Source organism: Strix uralensis, chromosome 4 (assembly GCF_047716275.1).
Source record: "Strix uralensis isolate ZFMK-TIS-50842 chromosome 4, bStrUra1, whole genome shotgun sequence".
Taxonomy (NCBI): Eukaryota; Metazoa; Chordata; class Aves; order Strigiformes; family Strigidae; genus Strix; species Strix uralensis.
This window is the reverse complement of record NC_133975.1, coordinates 12,490,443-12,507,933: the sequence shown is the minus strand read 5'-3', so window position 1 is coordinate 12,507,933 and position 17,491 is coordinate 12,490,443. Positions and strand designations below refer to the sequence as shown.

The 17,491-nt window shown below is 41.2% G+C and overlaps 1 protein-coding gene across 7 annotated transcripts in view; it reads right to left on the bottom strand.

The window, feature by feature from the left end:
- The window catches only part of ABLIM2 (actin binding LIM protein family member 2), a 149,933-nt gene that overhangs the window by 112,275 nt on the left and 20,167 nt on the right, over nucleotides 1–17,491 (bottom strand). Inside the window, exon 1 of one of the 7 annotated variants that reach the window (XM_074865676.1) lies at nucleotides 2,307–2,568. The exons of the other annotated variants lie outside the window; for them this stretch is intronic. Coding sequence (XP_074721777.1) covers nucleotides 2,307–2,322 — 16 coding nt within the window. The 5' untranslated portion in view covers nucleotides 2,323–2,568. Of the gene's footprint in view, nucleotides 1–2,306; nucleotides 2,569–17,491 lie in introns of those variants that run through there. 7 annotated transcript variants of the gene reach the window in all.

Below are 17,491 nucleotides of genomic sequence, written 5' to 3'. Positions count from 1 at the left end.
TTTTTCAACAAAGGCAAAGGCCACACTCCAACTCTGAATCAAAAATGCACACTTCCGACAACAGATATTATTCTGCATGGAGGAATTAGCAGAAAATTATTTCTGTGTTGACACAGAAACGTTTCATCTCTATAGCTAGAGGTGGTCACTGAAAATAAATATAAACAAATATGAGACCCAAATGCCATTTACTCACTAAGTATTTGAGAAACAGAACAGAAGTATTGATTGTTGAAATTCTGTACCAAGCGATTTAGGGAGGGTGTGATTCACAGCAACCCCAAGGGGAATTAAATTTGCAGTCTTCTCCGAGCAGGATTAAAGGAGGAGGAGATGAGTGCAGCAGCACCCAACTGGAATTAGAGATTGGAGTTAAAGTTGTTTTTTTGTCAAACCCTTCTTGTGTTGCCTCAGTCAAAACACTTGGGGTTGGATTTAAAAACACCCAGATGAAAGCAAAGAAAACAAGCATTTAAGTGCCTCTTAATATCCCGTGAAGCATTATTCCTGGTTTTAAGTGCCTAAAGCTGGCCCCTGCTTCCCTCCCTGTCTTGTGTCTGCAAAATACAGTGACTAGGGGTTCTTCCAGTGCTAGTGTGGGAGTAAGGGTAATATAACACAGTAAAAAGTAATACAGTAATACATGCGGTGTTCAGAGAACTACATGGGTGTGAGCTATAAATTTACGTTAGATAAGGGATATTTCAGTTTTGGTTGGTTGTTTTTTTTCCTAAGAACTGGTGATTCATCATGGAGCCTTGTGGGGGCCTGAGACCTCCATGGTCCTTTCCACAGAAAGAATAAGAGTGATTGTGAAAGAGTAACTCCACAAGCTTTCCCCATCCCTCCTTCCAACTGAACTTGGCAGCAGGCAAGACCAATTCCCCAGGCCCAGCCCTGTCTGGACCACTGGGGCAGGAGGGAGCACAGTATGCCCAAATGGACAGGCACTGAACCTGCTCAGGAGCAGACATGTTAGACGTTCCACAACAGCATGTTAAATAACTAGTGGTAACCTGGTGTATCTTATTTCTCAATTAGCAGCTTGTGTTAAAAGCCATTTCAAACATGTTTGCATGCCTTACGGTGCCTTTTCATTATAACACAATGACTTTTTCGTAGTCCCTCAAGCCCTCCAGTTGGCCGTACAGAGGGCTAAGCTGTCCTCATGCCAGTGTACGTGAGCTCGCTCACTTCCCCGACAGGGATTTTCTGCACCAAGTGGGTCCAGCCGCACCCCCAGAAATGCTCGCTGTTCTTTCCAAGACCTCTGCTGCAGCTCCCTACAGCAAAGCACTATTACTGCTTCTCTCTTTAGTTCCTATACCGTAAGACAGGCAATTCAGCAAATTCAATAAATCTTTATGTCAAGAGATCTCTATTTAATTGAATTCTATCACATAGTCCAAAAATACAAAGTAACACAGCTCAAGAATCACTTTCCTTTTTGAAGTGTATACCTGCTTTTACTACTTATAAACAACAGCTTTTACAGTGCCTTTCCTTTGGCACTGGGGAAAGGATTGCATGCCTTTTCTAGCACTTCCTATGGATCATAATCAAAACAGAAGCCTATAGCTGATACAGGACAGCAGGCAGACAGCACAACTGAAGCAAGCTCTGCTTTCACTGCTAATTACAGATTTTATGGGATCAGAGGCGAAGGAGAGGTGTTATTCAGCAGAATGTGAATACAACCATGCATGAGATGCAGCACAGCCCAAGTACTCGGCACATAAGACCCCCAAATTTCCATATGCTCAGTGCAAAATTCACATCACATAAACAAGCCTAGCACGAGCTAACCTCCTGCCCACATTATTATAATAAAATATTTACCAAATCCAAAGGCAGTTAGCAAAAATCTCTGCTGAATTTTAGCAAACGCTACTGCAGCAATGTAAAGGCTATTTTTGTATGGGTTTAGCAAGATTACGATGAGAAAGGATATGGGAACAGCACTCCAATATATCTACATAAAGCAATAGGGGTTTTTTTCATTACAATCTAATATAAACTCTAAAGTCAATTTAAATTAAATAAAAGGAGAAAAGTTTTCAAATTTAGCTGTCAGCAAAGTGACAATATCATTATAATTCCCAAATCATCACTCACATAATTAAAAGAATATGAAGCATAATTTAAAATCAATGTTTAACCATTTTCCTCCACTCTGCTGCATTTCCACATAAACACAGAATAATTATTCTCATGATAGTATCAGTGATTTAGTTACCGCAGCTCCAGGTGAAAAACAAGTCATTTCAGGTCTAGGCTCTCCAAAATATGGAGTCATCACACTGTACCTGTATCTTCCGGCATTCCCGTGGTAATTCCCTTCCAGAAGGGAAATGTCACCAGAAGCAGGGCTGCTGCGAGGCCGGCCGGCGGCGAGGTGCTCCGCCGGAGCGTCGAGGGAGCTGCGGCAGCGTGCCGTCCCGGCAGCCGTTCCGACACCAACGCACCCAGGGGTCAGATGACTCCTGCTGCACCCACTCACAGGCGGGAGGTGAGCCAACACCTCGCCGCCGTGTAAAAATAGCATCCGGCAGAAGCCTAAATATTGTCACGTCCTCAGGGTAGGCCACTGCTGGCAGGGTCCCGGACGCAGGACGTGCCAGCGATGGCTGGCTTTGCATCAGGTGATGCCACCTTCCATGGCCACTGCAGGGTGGTGCTGGGCACCAGGGGAAAAAGGGTCGAAGAAGGAAAACCTGCAAACTGCCCGGCTACAAATTAAAAATACAAGATGAGGTAGCTGGGAAACCCCTCTAGCCATCCCCTGAGTCCAGGCGTTCCCTTCCCCCTGGGGCAGGAGGGCACTGCACTGATGTCAGAAGGAGATGCTGTAAGCTCATCTCTCCCCAGGGTGGTCAGTGAGATAGATACCTGGCAGCCAAAAATCTCTCCCCTGATTGCTCATATGGAGTTGGACTGTGTATCACTGGAATAACAGCAATGTGTTGAGCTATTTAAAGCAATACTTGCTTGCCCAGTTACCATGTGAATATTCCACGAGGATTAAAATCTGTAGCTCTTACTTGCTTTGGACTAAATTTGTATGAAGGTAGCAACGTGGCTTGCGCACTGGAAAGGGGACTGATGGCTTGGAGAACAAACTGGCTAAACCTGGAGTAAAGTGTTGGGACAGGAACAGGATTGCACCTCCCTTTTTCACAATGCAGATCACTTTTTTCCCTGCAGGCTTCACAGAAGCCAAAACACTTTCCACTCTCCATCGCTCATCATCCTTTACCCAGTCATCGACTACTTGGTTACAAACCAGCAAAGAAGCAGCTTTTTCTCTCCTTCAGCAAACAGAAACTAGTCAGGGGTGTAAATGTGAAAACGGGTCTCTGCAGCTTCTGATGCTGCAGAGGGAGGGCTGTGAAAGCAGCACAGCTTGTGTAGCACCATGCGCAAAAAGCACAGTAAAATCACTCTGCCGCAGAAGTTGAAGAATAGTTTGCACTGAACCATATTAAAATCTATTGAACTGATACAATCTGCATGCATGTTGAAGGGTGAGTCTCCATCGACCTCAACAGTCAATGCCAAATCATTTCACAGAAAGTTCAATACCTTCCAACCTCCATCAAAAAACAAACTTCTGTTTAAAACTCGAAACACTTCTTTTTTTTTTTGTTTGGGGGAAAAAAAAAAGACCTTATTTGTATAGAATAAGGTGGGAGTTTTATGGCTTAGTGAAGCTCTTACGAATTTTTTTAAGCTTTAACCAGCTCACTATGGATGAATTGTTGTTATAAAAACTATATAAAAAGGGGGTGGAGGCTCTTTGAGTTTTTTGAAAACAAAAAGGATCAATGCTTCAAAAGCTTCTGTATGCAATTAGGATCAGGTTTGAAAGCATTTCATCATGAGAAACCAGAAACAGCTGATAGTTTGTAGATCTTACAGAAATGCCCATCACCTAAAGCAGAAATCAAGAATTTCCTCTGAGTTTCAGAATGTTTCCCTTTTGTTTATTACTTCGAGAAAACATCTTTACATTTTTTAATGGATACAAAACAAAACATTCCTTGTCCAGTATTGACTGGAACTGGACAGAATGAGCATTCTATAAGGACAGTTGAGGAGCTCTGACTTCAGAAATCTACACGGTGAGTACACCACTGTCCTGGGCCATGCCACACATGGTCTGTAACTTTAAATAGCCCCTGGCTGACATGGCCTGAGACCCAGAGAGCAGATCTGAAGATCCCAGATTTTGCACATTAAATCAAAACTATGAATTATTCCATTTTTTTAAATTGTTATATATATGCTATCTTGCAGCAACTGACTTTCAGCATTAAAACCTTATGGCAATATTTTATTTTGTTCAATACTGTTATGCTGTCTGTGTTCGATCAAATTTGTCCCTGCACTCTTTTTGGATCATCATCAACCACACTGGCCAAGCTCTCCAGATATTTGCAGGATTTGGCCTACTTAGTTTTTCCCAGCGGCTACTTCAGCTTGGCAGAAATGCAGAAGGCACTTTGCTAAATAGCAACGCTCTAAAGGAACGTAAATTAATAGGCAGGAAAAGTGAAAGCGCTTTCATTATAACACAGCCTTCCCCTCCGCTCGCCAGGCTTTCTCCCTTTCAAGGCTAAATGCTATATAACCCACATTTTGACATTATATGATCATAATGCAGTCACATAGTGTACTAATTTGTAGTTACAATTCTAGATGTAATCCCTAAGCCCCCCCTGTGGCCTCACCGCTTGGCTACAGCAAAGAAAAAATCAAACTCCAAGGGTTTTGATGGTGTTGCTGTGAAACTCCAGCACCAGTCACGGGCTTCAGGGGCACAAAGTATGAGACTACTGCACTTCATTAGTGAGATGGACTGACTCGGGGGAGCATGACAAGAGACAGCAGTGATGGCAGCACAGGCGAGACAGCTCAGGCACTGCCTGCTGACACTCCTGCTGCAAACGATCCAGAAAGCAGAACGCCCGATTTCTCAAATCAACACAAAGCAAACACCTGTAACTACCCTGTTTTAAAAGTAGTAACAGTACACTGCCCTTGCTTTCAAAAAGGATGAGGCACTTGGCTCCTCTTACAACTCCAAGCGAAGTTCTGGTAGCCACAGCAATGCCCTCACCCATCCTCTGTTTCAGGTTTCTTTTCACCAAGGTTACATTACCAAGGTCAACGCCTTTACTGATGTCTTTGCAAGCAGCAGCCAGACAGCTTAGCAATGCATTTAGGCTGCGCCGAAATGGATTAGCTGGCTGCAAACTCTTTATAGCCAATGGTACCATTGGTTGTAAACAGCATTTTTAAAAGATTTCAGATTCGCTCCTAATTAACTCATGTTTTTTCCTGTTCTAGCATCATCTTCTCACCAAAAGTTAAAGTGAATGTCAATAGTAACTGAAGGCAAAGGTATACAGTCTAATCCTGTTCCTTTCTCCCACGATCATAGCACCTCACCAGACCCATTTTGAGCTTTTTCCATAGCCTGTCTTTTGAAAAGGTTTAGAAACAACTATTTATTTTATTAAATATGGAAGAACATAGATGTTCTTCTTCACTATAAAATATGAAGTACTTTCTAATCAAGAATTTTTAAAAACCAGAGCTAAAACAGCCCCTGAGATTCAGGGACTTCACAATATACTACATGTACGTACCTACTCGCATACAGCAATTCTCATGCTGCTTGCGATCTGCATATTGGTTTAATTTTAGGTTGCCCTGTGTGGAGTCAGAAGTCGGACTTGACGACCTTGGTGAGTCCCTTCCAACTCAGGATCTTCTACTATTTTATCATTCTATGTCCCTGAACTCTGAAGTCACTCGCTAAGTTTCTAACCAAATGCATGTAGGACTGTTTAACAGCAAATGGAGACTACAGAGTCCAGTCTCAATACAGGTTAAGAAATTTACTTTTCAAAAAAACCAATCTATAATTAATGAATTTTACTTTGAAAATGCTGGAAAATACAAGAAGTCATCATATTTCACAGATTTTTCTTAGTATGCATTAAGGTACCTTTCCTTCTAAATTGTAAAAACTGGCTGTAGTGCTGCTTCATGTTCATTTTGACTTACAGTGGGTTTGATCCAGGTTAGTGCTTATTCAGATTTCCTATTAAGGATAATATCAGAGATACTATATAATATGATCCCAAACAAAAAAATGCCACAAAATTATTTTATGTCTGTATGTAACAATGCAGATGCTTGATCACTAGAACAAAAAAAAAAAAATTAAGAAACGGATGTTTCCTTTTAACTGTCATTAGCTGAACTGAAGCAATCCTTAGTGGTTGGGTTCAAAGTTGGCACTACTGCTGAATGGTCCTTGCCCTCAAGCACTTACAATCCAAATAAAGAGGAGAAACCCATGGTAGAAGTGAAAACTAACAGTAAAAGGGTAAAGGTTTAATGAGATGGAGTTGGATAAATAGTGTCTCTACAACTAAACCCATGTCTTCCAACTTTCTGCCCTCTCTTGCATCAATCCCACTCCTGCTGACAATGGACTTACAGTCACCCAATCATGCCCTCAGTGACCAGTGGCACCCTGCCAAAATCCATCCTGCTCAGAAACAGCCTGAACTTAAACTTCTGGCTCTTAGACACCTCCATCCTCAAGTCCATGCATGAGAAAACATTTCCCATCACCCACAGAGTCACGAGCTGTATACATGGTCATCTTCAACTGAAACACACACACAAGCAAGTCAAAGAAGAATAACAATTCGTGGGGTTTTGTAGTACAAGACACTGAAGTATAAGACAACTGACAATGCTGCATATTTATGAAGCAGGAAAACTGAAAATGTGAAATCAGGCTGAGAATCCACTCTGAGCTCTACACAATGGAGAGCAGGCAGCTGTGCTTCCTCCAGAGGTAACTGGGTCATGAGTCCTTCTCTGCTCCCTGCTATCTCTTGGGAATAAAGAGATTCCTTCAGCCCTGAAATTCATGATGACAGCCCTTGTCTGCTGGCCAGCAAGTTGGATGAATGAAACCAGAACTTCTCCCACTCTCAGCTCCTTTCTCCCAGAGGGGACCTCTCTACAGCAGACACATATCCAGACCGAAGGGTGCATTATCCCCTTTTACTCGCCCAACTAGAATAAAAGCACCATCCAGTATTCTTCGGAAAACTGTACACATGAAATACTGAGCAGAATTCAAACATATTGCCTGCAAAGCCTTTAGCAGAGATTTTATAATGGGAAAAAGTGGTATATCAAACCCATAATTAGGGTGCAAGAAAATTCTTAGAGGATTGAGAAAAAAAAAAAAAAACCAAACCTGTCTCATAATGAGGGGACAGAGTACTGGCACATCCAGAAAGCCATTTGCAAAGTAACACAGGTTAGAGAGATACAGGGATATGGTCTGGTTAGCAGTGAAGAGACAATGAGCCACAGCAGTGGTACCACAGGTCACACGCCTTCAGAAATGAACCTGCCACACTGGGAATCTGCTCACCTGATGAAATTGATACGGATGGCCAGTAAAAATGGAGTAGATGTCAGATAAGGAAAGATCTGCTTAAGTAGAGGTCATAGGCTACCATTTAGCGCAGAAAAAACTGCCCTGTAGTAAGGATAAGGCAAGCAATTAACATAAGGTATTAGTTTCTAAAAGGTCAGGCACTACAATGGACTAATCAGAGAAAGGACTTGAGAGTGCAAGAGGGAAACTTAAACCGTCTGCTGAATACCTAGCTGTAAACTGGGAAAGTGAACAGGATAAGGGGATGTATTGTATTAAGGGAAGGCATGCTGGCTGCAGTAGAAACAGTACTGTAACAAGAACCACCAAGATAAAACCTAGAATCCAAGCCTGGCATTTTATGGGAGGGAAATTGAAGAAGCAGAATGAGGCAATAAATGTCAGTTGGTGTGGCCAAAAATTGCACACACGTAGTACGCATAAAAGTTAGAAAAGCTCATTTATATCCTTTAATACGGGAGGAATTCAACTACAATACAAATTTGACATTTAAGGGATCGTGAATGGTGAGAGAAAGATGACAGGCATTGCAAAGATGCCAAGATCATTTTTGGGTATTTCTTCTGGGAGTAAATTAATGCATGGAGCAGGTTTTTAAGGATGGATTTTTCTGTGTGGACTGATGTACATGCACACAAAGAGAGAAAAAGATCACTAAATGTTATCATTGTTTTACATACAAAATTACCATTTAAATTGTCTGGATTTTTAATCAATGGAAATTTAGAGTGCCTAGAGAATAAACTGAAGTATTAACAAAGTAATTAGATAGACTTAAAGGATCTTCATTGCTTCGCTCTCTTCTGAAAAGTTACACAGACACTGCCACTGCCATAATTTTGCAATCACCAACTACCCATCGTACAAAATTATCAAATGTTAATGTGGGTTGCATGCTATTTAGAAAAAAGATTCAAGCTCTCATGTGTGTTAATTAGAATCCAGAAATTTAATTTTGGAGGTGTCTCAAAGAAAAAGACAAATCAAAGAATGTACACAAAACCCCCCAAAAAAATGGAAGATTTTGAGAGTTAAGAGACCTGGAACTAAGTCTAAGGAAAGACTGATGTGCCTGAAATACCACACACGTTAAGTCCAAAGCTGGAAGACTGAAAACCCCTTTCTCACGCCTGCTCCTCAGCACGTTCAAAGGCAGAGCGAGCTGATTTTTCACTTCTCATTTCCCAGCTGTCCACAGAGGACTGAAAGAAAGTGCCTTCAGCTTCCCCCCCTTTTCCATATGTAGTGGATGGTAAAGCAGTTATATGTGCTTGTTTGCAGCTTATATCCTTTGGGTGAGTGTGGAGTACCGAGCGCTTTACTTGGTGTCATCCAGCAGATCTGAGAATCTTCCATCTGAAGAGTTACCTTGTTTCCCAGGAAAACATGACTTAAGAGACCTTTCCAGATCCTTGACACATTTTTTGGAGGAAACCCAGAGAGACACTTCCCACCCTGAGCCTGGGCTGCCTTGCTGCAAGGCCGTGCATCTCAGCCCACCTCTGATGCATAGCACTACCAGGACAGGCATGCATGGCCAAAAACACATGCAGAAACCACTCTTTGCAAAAAATTGGCTATCATCTCCGGATTAGGGCAATCCAAAAAAGTGGCAAGGTAAATTTAACCCTGATAGATCCAACAGGAAACCACAGCTGCAAATCCCACTTACTCAGGAACTCGAGCGGCTCCGAGTCTAACCCCAGCCCTTGCACAAACAGCTCTGTTAGGTTTACAAAGGCGAGGAGAGAGAGACACTGAAATCAAGTTCAGGATCCAGACTGTGAAGCCCTGAGCAAGAAACCTTCCCCAGAGGGCAGAGGGGATTTCAGACACGACCTTATCTTCAGCTCTCCACATCCCATGCGCGTGCGCCTGACTCCCAGAGCTTTAATCCTTGCATTTAGCCCACAGTGATCATGCCAGAAAACATTTTTCTGCCTGCTTTTCAAATCCCTTTCTCTATAAAGGGATGTAGCTGCAAAGCAGCAGGTCAGATCCAAAGCCTACTTAAATACATTCATTTTGGTTGATGATCACTGAGGAATTTGTCAACAACATGGAGTGCTGTTTTGAAAGAAAAAAAAGGTAAAAAAGAAGTAAGTGGAAATGTGATGCTGTTGGACTTCACCCTGTTCCCAGTGAAGCCCACCAGTAAAACTACTATTGATCTCAGTGGAAGACTTCCAACAGCATTAATTTCTGACCTGAATTCAGCCAAGTTTTGATCTTAGCAATTTACTCATCACTACCAGAAAGTTCAGCCTCTCCCCTGTTTGCCTAAGGTTACAGTTTCTCGTCAGTAGTATCTGAAATTAAATTATGTCTCTTAGCTCATTTTAATACCAAGAAACAAAGCAGAAAGATTTTTCTTTTTTCTCAGAGTATTATCTAAATTAATTAATAGTCTTTATTGCTCAGTTCTAGCATAAGTAGCTCCAAAATTTTAAGAATCAATTAAAAAAATCAGTGGACTCTGTCTGTTACTGCTCTGCAGCTCCCTGGCTGCCTCATAATCACTTCTAGCACCTCCACCAGTTACTCAAGCCATATTCCTGCCACTTCTCTCCTCTTCAGGGCATTAAGCTATAGAGAGCTGTGACCCTAGATCAGAAACTGGCATTTCAATGTTATTTCCTCCCCCCAAGTCTGTAACACTGACTGGGCAGCACCCCTGCTCGGCATCACTCTTCATGCTGGTATTTGCTCCATCTGTGTCATCAAATGGAGGAGGGGAACAAGCACATTCCCTGGCTCGGAAATGAGCAAATGTTTGCAACTGTGGAAAAACAGTTTAGAAGGAATTTCCATGGCTCATTTCTTTCCATTCCTGGTACAAACAGAATAATAATAACAATGCCTGCTTGTTAAAGCAAAGGCAAGATAAAGTAATGTAGAAAATAACAGTTCATTTTGCTAGCCAAGCCATGATGAATCACCCCCAATCATTAATTAAATTATAATTTACTAACTTTCCACTAACACTATATGAAATGGTGTTTCTAAAAGGATACAAACAATAATTTAAGGACCTTTCCAAAGGTTCTTTCTTTTTTATGTTGTATTCTACAGCATATAAAAATGTCGTAAATAATTATTCTGAAATATAATACTGAACTCCTGGTTTTACTTGCTCTGTTTAATTTGCAAAGGATTAGCTGCTGTTTTATTGCAATCATACAGTTACTTCAAATATATATAGGTATTGACGTTACTGAAGTGCTGGTGCTGAAGTCACACTACCTTACACAGGTGCAAATTTGTTAACTTTGGTGAAGTTGTCACAGCATGAAGATTTCTTCTTAGATTAAATTACACCCATGCAAATCTAATTGTGCTTCATCCCCATCAGACACATCAGCATGTTTCCTCCCTTTTCACATTCAGGCTATACAATTTCTGCAATCAATTATCTTTCCACACCACATTCATAGAAGAAATGTGTTATATTCACACAAACACAACCCTGGAGCCTCCAGCCACTGTGCTACTTGCACAGTTCTGCAACTAACAGTTCTACTGTTGACAGATTCATTTTTAAGCTATCTATACAACATGCTTTTTGACTCAGTTTCGGGTTGCTTAATTTGCAACCTGCCACCTTATTCAGACAGCAAATGAGTTTTATGTCAAATTGAGTATTTTGGTCTGAAGTTCAATATTCCCTTTTGCAGATAGAAGGGGAAGAAGCAACATAATCTGGTAAAACTCTGTCTTATTTATAAAAGAAAGATACCACACACCATTTTTCCCAGTTAATATACAGAAATGCAATTCAGTGAAGGACAGATGAAAATGCAATGCCAAATCCCACGTTACACTCACTCCCCTGATTTCAACAGGGTTGAAACACAGACAAAAGATGTTCATTGGCCAAGGGAACAATAGTGGAATACGTGTGGTCAAGGGGCAGGAGATGCTGGAACCCACTAGTCCCCATCCATCTTCTGTACCCAGGTTGCTTTTGCATGGAGACCTTTGTTTAGAGGAGGCGAGGGGAACTGGTGGCCAAGGTCTGGTCCCAGTGCTATGTCAGGGTGAGCCTGTGGTGAGCACAAACAGGAGTTGCCAGACTTCACATTCCCTGTATTTACTTAGTCCCAACTCACTGGAAAAGGAGGAAGAGTAGGCTCAGGGTGGACCTTAACACAGTACTGCAGTATTTAAAGAACTTCTATGAAAAGGACGGAGGCCCTCTCTTCACAAGAAGCCACACAGAGAAGACAAGGGACAACGGCTACAAGTGGCACTGGGAGAGGTTTCATCCTGACATAAGAAAGAAATTTCTCACAGTGAGAACAATAATGCCCTGGAACAAACTTCCCAGGGACATGCTGGAGTCCCCGTTGCTGGAGGTTTTCAAGATGCAATTAGAAAGGGTGCTAGGAAATTTCATCCAGGCTCCCTTTCCCACTAAAGGTTGGACTGGGTCATCTTTCAAGGTCCCTTCCAACCTGAGTTGTTCTATGATTCTGTGAATAGATGCAGCCCTGCATGATGAAAAGTGTGATTCAGAAATTCATTTCTGTTCACCATGGGGGGAAACTGTAAAATATATTTGGAGGAAAGCACCAAAGAATGCTTTTCAAGTGAAGAGAAAGCAAAAGAAACTGTTTTGGAGTACTTTCTTAACCTAAATTGGCTTTTAGTTTCACTGGGACTAACCTGGTAAATCCTCACATTCCATGCAAAAAACACAATTAATCTGAAATTGTAACCAAGGTGTGGTAACACCAGCTACCTTTGCAGAAGCATTAGAAAAACCTTTATTTTCCTTGGACTCAAGAAGACTGGACTCAAGAAGACTTTATCTCTGTCCCTAACACAGAAAAGCCTAGTGAGCTGCTGCAACATGGAGGTTGGCAGCCTCACTGTACACCCCACTGGGCAGATGTAGGCCACTCCTCTGTGCAAGGTGAAGGAAACGGGGAGTTTCATCTGGCTGCAAGCTGCTCCAATTGACAATAATCCTAACAATTCAAGTCTTTAATAACAACCTACTAACATGACAATTACTTAGAATGCCACTCCTTGACCCTTATGCCACTGAAGCAAGACTCGGTCTGTTGAGCCATCATTGACAAACCCATCCTGCTCACGGACTCATCTTGTGACACTACATGTTTTACTGCATCCCCTTCTTGCTGTGTATGTGGCTCTGAGGCTGTTTGTATTCACAGTCATTCCTCCTTAACCACTTCAGACTTCCTTCTGTTTCTGCAAAAGGGACAACTGCTTATATATGGTTTTGGTCTATGCATTGATGACTGCTGTTCGGCCACTTGGCATTATGTAGAAGCAGGATAAACTATGCATAGTCAAATCTGGGTGACCATGGGACACAGGGATGCCTCCCACACACAGCCAGCAAGGACGGTGGGTGCCAGTCCCAATAAGCACAGAGTCCCCCACCAAACCCACACACAGTTTAAGAAGAAGACAGGACAAACTGTGGCCACCAGGTACTGGGCTTGGCCAGAGGAGGACACTGCCCAGCAGCCAACTTACTTGCAACCATCCCAATTTATACCTAATTTCTCTCCATTTTCTCACAAATGCTCCTCCCTGACCCACCCTGATGCCTCCTTTCCCCACCTTCGAACCTTCTGCTGGACATCTCCCTTCTCCTGGGTGCACAGTTTCTTCATGCTTTCCTTCCACCAGCCCTAGGGCTCCCTGTGGAGCTGGAGGAGGTGATTCTCCCTTACTGTTTTGCAGGGCTGCAAAACATGGGACCTCTTTTTTACTCTTCCCCACTGCAGACCATATACCAAAGGAGCATCAGGCCACAATCTGGCTCTGCTCTACTCCCAAAGCATCACACAAAAACACTGGTTTTAATGAGAGAGAAGCCCAACTTTAGTTTAATGTGACACACAGAAAGAACAAGTGATCCATGCTACCACAGCACATTTCCAGTGTTTATTTCTAAAACAGAACATAAGCAAAGATAATTGTCCTCCCAGTCCAAATACTCATAAAGTAAATGATGACTCAGATGGTAAATACCTTTTCTATAGCATCCCAAAGCTCTCTATCATTTAGAGTGACAGCCCTGCTCTCACTGAATTAAAAAAGGACAATTCTGCTTTGTAATGAATGAAATCAACATTTGCTCTAGTATGACTTGTTTTTCTGCACTGCTAAGCACTATCAGTACCTGTACTTCAAAACCTTTTGTTTTTAATAGTGTTTCTGTAGGAGCAAGCCTGAATTTCAACAAGTTATTTTGCTTTCCTGGGTACTGTTAAAACATGGACGTGAACATAGCACTAAGTAAAACATAGAAAAACATAGTCTAATGAAGTTAATCTGATCAAGCTGGAAGAAGCAGGCATCAATTTCATATTCAAAGGATGATATCCAACTCCATGAAAAGACTGATGAGGTCCTCAGGGTATGAAAAATGATAGGATGTGATTGAATTATCTCAGCAATAGTTTCTTACATAAGAGCTAGAAAAAGGACACAGTAAGGGCTAACATGTTAAATAAGCAGAGAACTAGGAGCAATTCCTTAATGCAATCCAATCCTTACATTTGCAATAATTTTAGCTACAACTGTCATTGGGGTTGTGCAAAATGAAACATCTTCTGAAAGTGCTTCTGTCTGCTGATTATCCAAGTTGCTTGCACACCCCAGTGAGACATTAGGCACCAAAAGCATAAATCTCTAAATTAGCCACCATGACTTGCAGAAACCCTTAATTTGACCTAACTTTCAGACTCAGTCATTCTAACAACATTTTTCATACTGTCAATCACAAACCAGTCCCATGTCTTTAAACTATTCTATTAGTAATACTTTCCTGTATAACTAAGCATTAGAAATCCCAGCGCTATCTCAATTTTAGTCCTTCTTCTAACACTGAGCTGAAACAGAGTTGAAAAGCCTGGTCTGAATTTCAGTCTGGAAGATGGGAATGACATGCACTTATGCCCCAAGCCATACAGCTTGATAACCCCCATCATGTCACAGTTTCACCGTCTGACACCACACTGACAACCCAAGGCAGACAGGTTTTAACACCATGCATCATATCACTGATATCATAACAACAATGCTTTTAGACAGCTTTGTATTTTCAAAGCACTATGAGCAAGACTAACACGGCACCTTTTCCAACAGCAGTTGTAATCATCAAAGGAACAAGTTTTCAGTTCTTCACTCTATGAAAACATGAACTTTATACAAATACAGAGATCAGGTAAAACCTCAGTCTTCCCTTGTTTGCTAGGTGGGAGTCATCTCACACAACTCCAAGCATCCAGAAATCAGGAAAGTAGTTAAAGTAGGTTCCCACTATCATGAAAGAGACAGAAACTTCCCACCATTAAGTCCGTCACCATAGGCTGGCACGGAACATCCTCTGGAAGTGCCTCCTTTCCACTCAACGTTGGACTAGCTCAGGCTAGACACCTAATGTTGAGATATCTAAAGTCAGATGAGATAAATTCAAACCTGAGCACATAATTGCTCGCTCTGTTTTCTGTGCTTGTTGAAAATTCTTGTTGGGGCTGTGAGTTTGTTTCCTATGCAAACCATGTCTGAATCTCCCACATCTCCCTGTCACTCAGCTGACAGCTCTCCTGATCCTCCTCATCAATGCTTCTTGTGATTCCAGCATGGGAGTCCTGTAAACATGTGAAAATCTTATCCTTCATTAGGAAAAGAAAAATACAGCTTTCTAATCCAAAATTACTTGAGAATTGTGTATAATAATTTTAAACAAATACAATTTTTTTGGAAATTAGATTTTCTAACAATTTGGGGAGACTGGTAACACTTCAGTATCAAGTATCAATCCATTACTTCAGCAATACACTGTACCATTTTCTTCCTTTTTGTGCAGGTCCAAAGAACAGGAGGCAACGAAAAAAATGGCCCTTCTTCATGTTCTTTTTTTAAGAAAATTTAATTTTGCAAGGAATATCTGCATTTGTTGTCAATTCTTCCTTCTAACCAGAATAATAAAAAGTTCCCAAAATGCCAGCTAACCATTTGTGAAAAAAGGAGCAATGCTTTGTCATTCTATGATTACTATGTATTATCTGAAAATCTAAGATCTTTTGATAAAATATTCTTTGGTCAAGATAGTGTCATGGAGGTTTTCTATACACATAGTAATAATATTATCTTCATTAATAAATACACCACTAACACAGTGCCATTCAGTATGGCACTTGAGAAGGCAGCAAAATCCCTGCACCTCTAATTCAAGAACAACTTTCTGTTATGCTTTACAACTTGCTTCTTTTAAGCCTTCATTTAACTTTCTTTCCAACTGCAGGTCAAATCTGTCACCTAATTCATCATCAGAACAATTACTGACAGTCTGCCAGTAAGGTTATACCTATACCAATGTAATCAACACGTATTTACAAATTGATTAGGCCAATTCCAGTTGTGAGTTCCACTTAGCAGCAGGGAAGGGTAAAGGAAAATTGCTTTAAATCATCTTGTCCTCCAGATAGGCAGCCTATGCGTCCGACACTGTAGCACTGTAACAGCAGTCCCCAAGGATCCTCCAGCAGACTGACATATTTCCCACTTCCACATTTGGTCTGTTAATAATTAACAGAGATTGGGAAAAGACAGAAAATAATCTGATTATAACCAATCTGAAAGCTACTGAGATGGAGTTTTTCATTCATTCTCTATGTTCCCTTTTCAAACAGTGAGATTACATCTGTACAAAGGTAGAATTCTAACAATCACATTAAAGTGTGTTCTTCTACTCACAGAGTAAGATTTAATTATTTTACTTAAAGCACTGATCCAAAAACCTTTCAAACACACTCAGACCTGCTCAAAGGCTTTAATGCTTATATGCTAATCCTAGAGTCTGGTATGTATCAATCCTTTTATTAGTCCTATGATGAAGTATGGACATAATTAGAAAATGTAATAAAATAAATTTTGCTTTTTCAAACTTGGAATCATTAAAAAAATTCCTTTTCTTCATTACCTTTTATAATCGTTTTACAGGCAGTTTTATACTAATGAGATTCTACCTCTCCTATCTAGGAATTCACTATATTTTACATTCAGTCCACAAGAAAATAACGGTCCCAAGATTCAACTTGAAATCGAGACACTATCTTAAAATTGGCCTAGTTGTAGTAGCCACATATTAAATTAAAAATGAGAAGCTGAGTACTCTACTATGCAGAAAATCTATACAATATTAGCAATGTATTGTCTTTATTCTCAGGTCAGCTGTACAAGAGATTAGATCTTTTAATTATCTGTCACAGAATGGGAAATAGAAGCCTTGAATCCATTCAGCTGTTCAGTTTATGACCTGGAGAATTAAATCTGACCTCTTCCAAAGTACATCTAAGCATCATGGACACCCTGAGACATAGCTATGGTTTTAAAACACTCATATAACTCTCAGTTGGTATATCATTATGCTACAGAATAACTGAGTTTCCATTGAAAATGTAGGTGTGTCTATATTTTTTGGAAGTGCTGCATGAGAGTCCCAGAAGCATTGCCTTGCTGCCCTGCTCCAGCTTTAAATGCAATTTTAATCACGCCAAAGTCAAGTTTAGCACTCCCACGTGCTATATTTAGAACCACAGAATAATTTAGGTTGGAAGGCACCTCTGGAGGTCATATAGTCCAGCCTCCTGCTCAGCACAGATCCCATTAGATCAGGTTGCCGAGGGCCTTGTTCTGTCCAGATCTGAAAACCTCCAAGGATGGAAGGCCACCACTTCCCTGGGCAACCTGTTCCAGTGCTATACCACCTTCTTGGGAATGTTGTTTTCCGTTATACCTAGTCAGAACTTGCCATGTCACAAGCTGTCATGGTGACTCGTCCTTTTGCCATACACCTCAAGAAGAGTCCAGGTCCATCTTTTCTACAGCCCACCAGTACAAACACGAAGACAGTGATTTTTTTTGTATCAGAAATAGCGTGGCCAGCAGGGACAGGGAAGTGATCTTACCCCTGTACTCGGCACTGGTGAGGCCGCACCTCAATTCCTG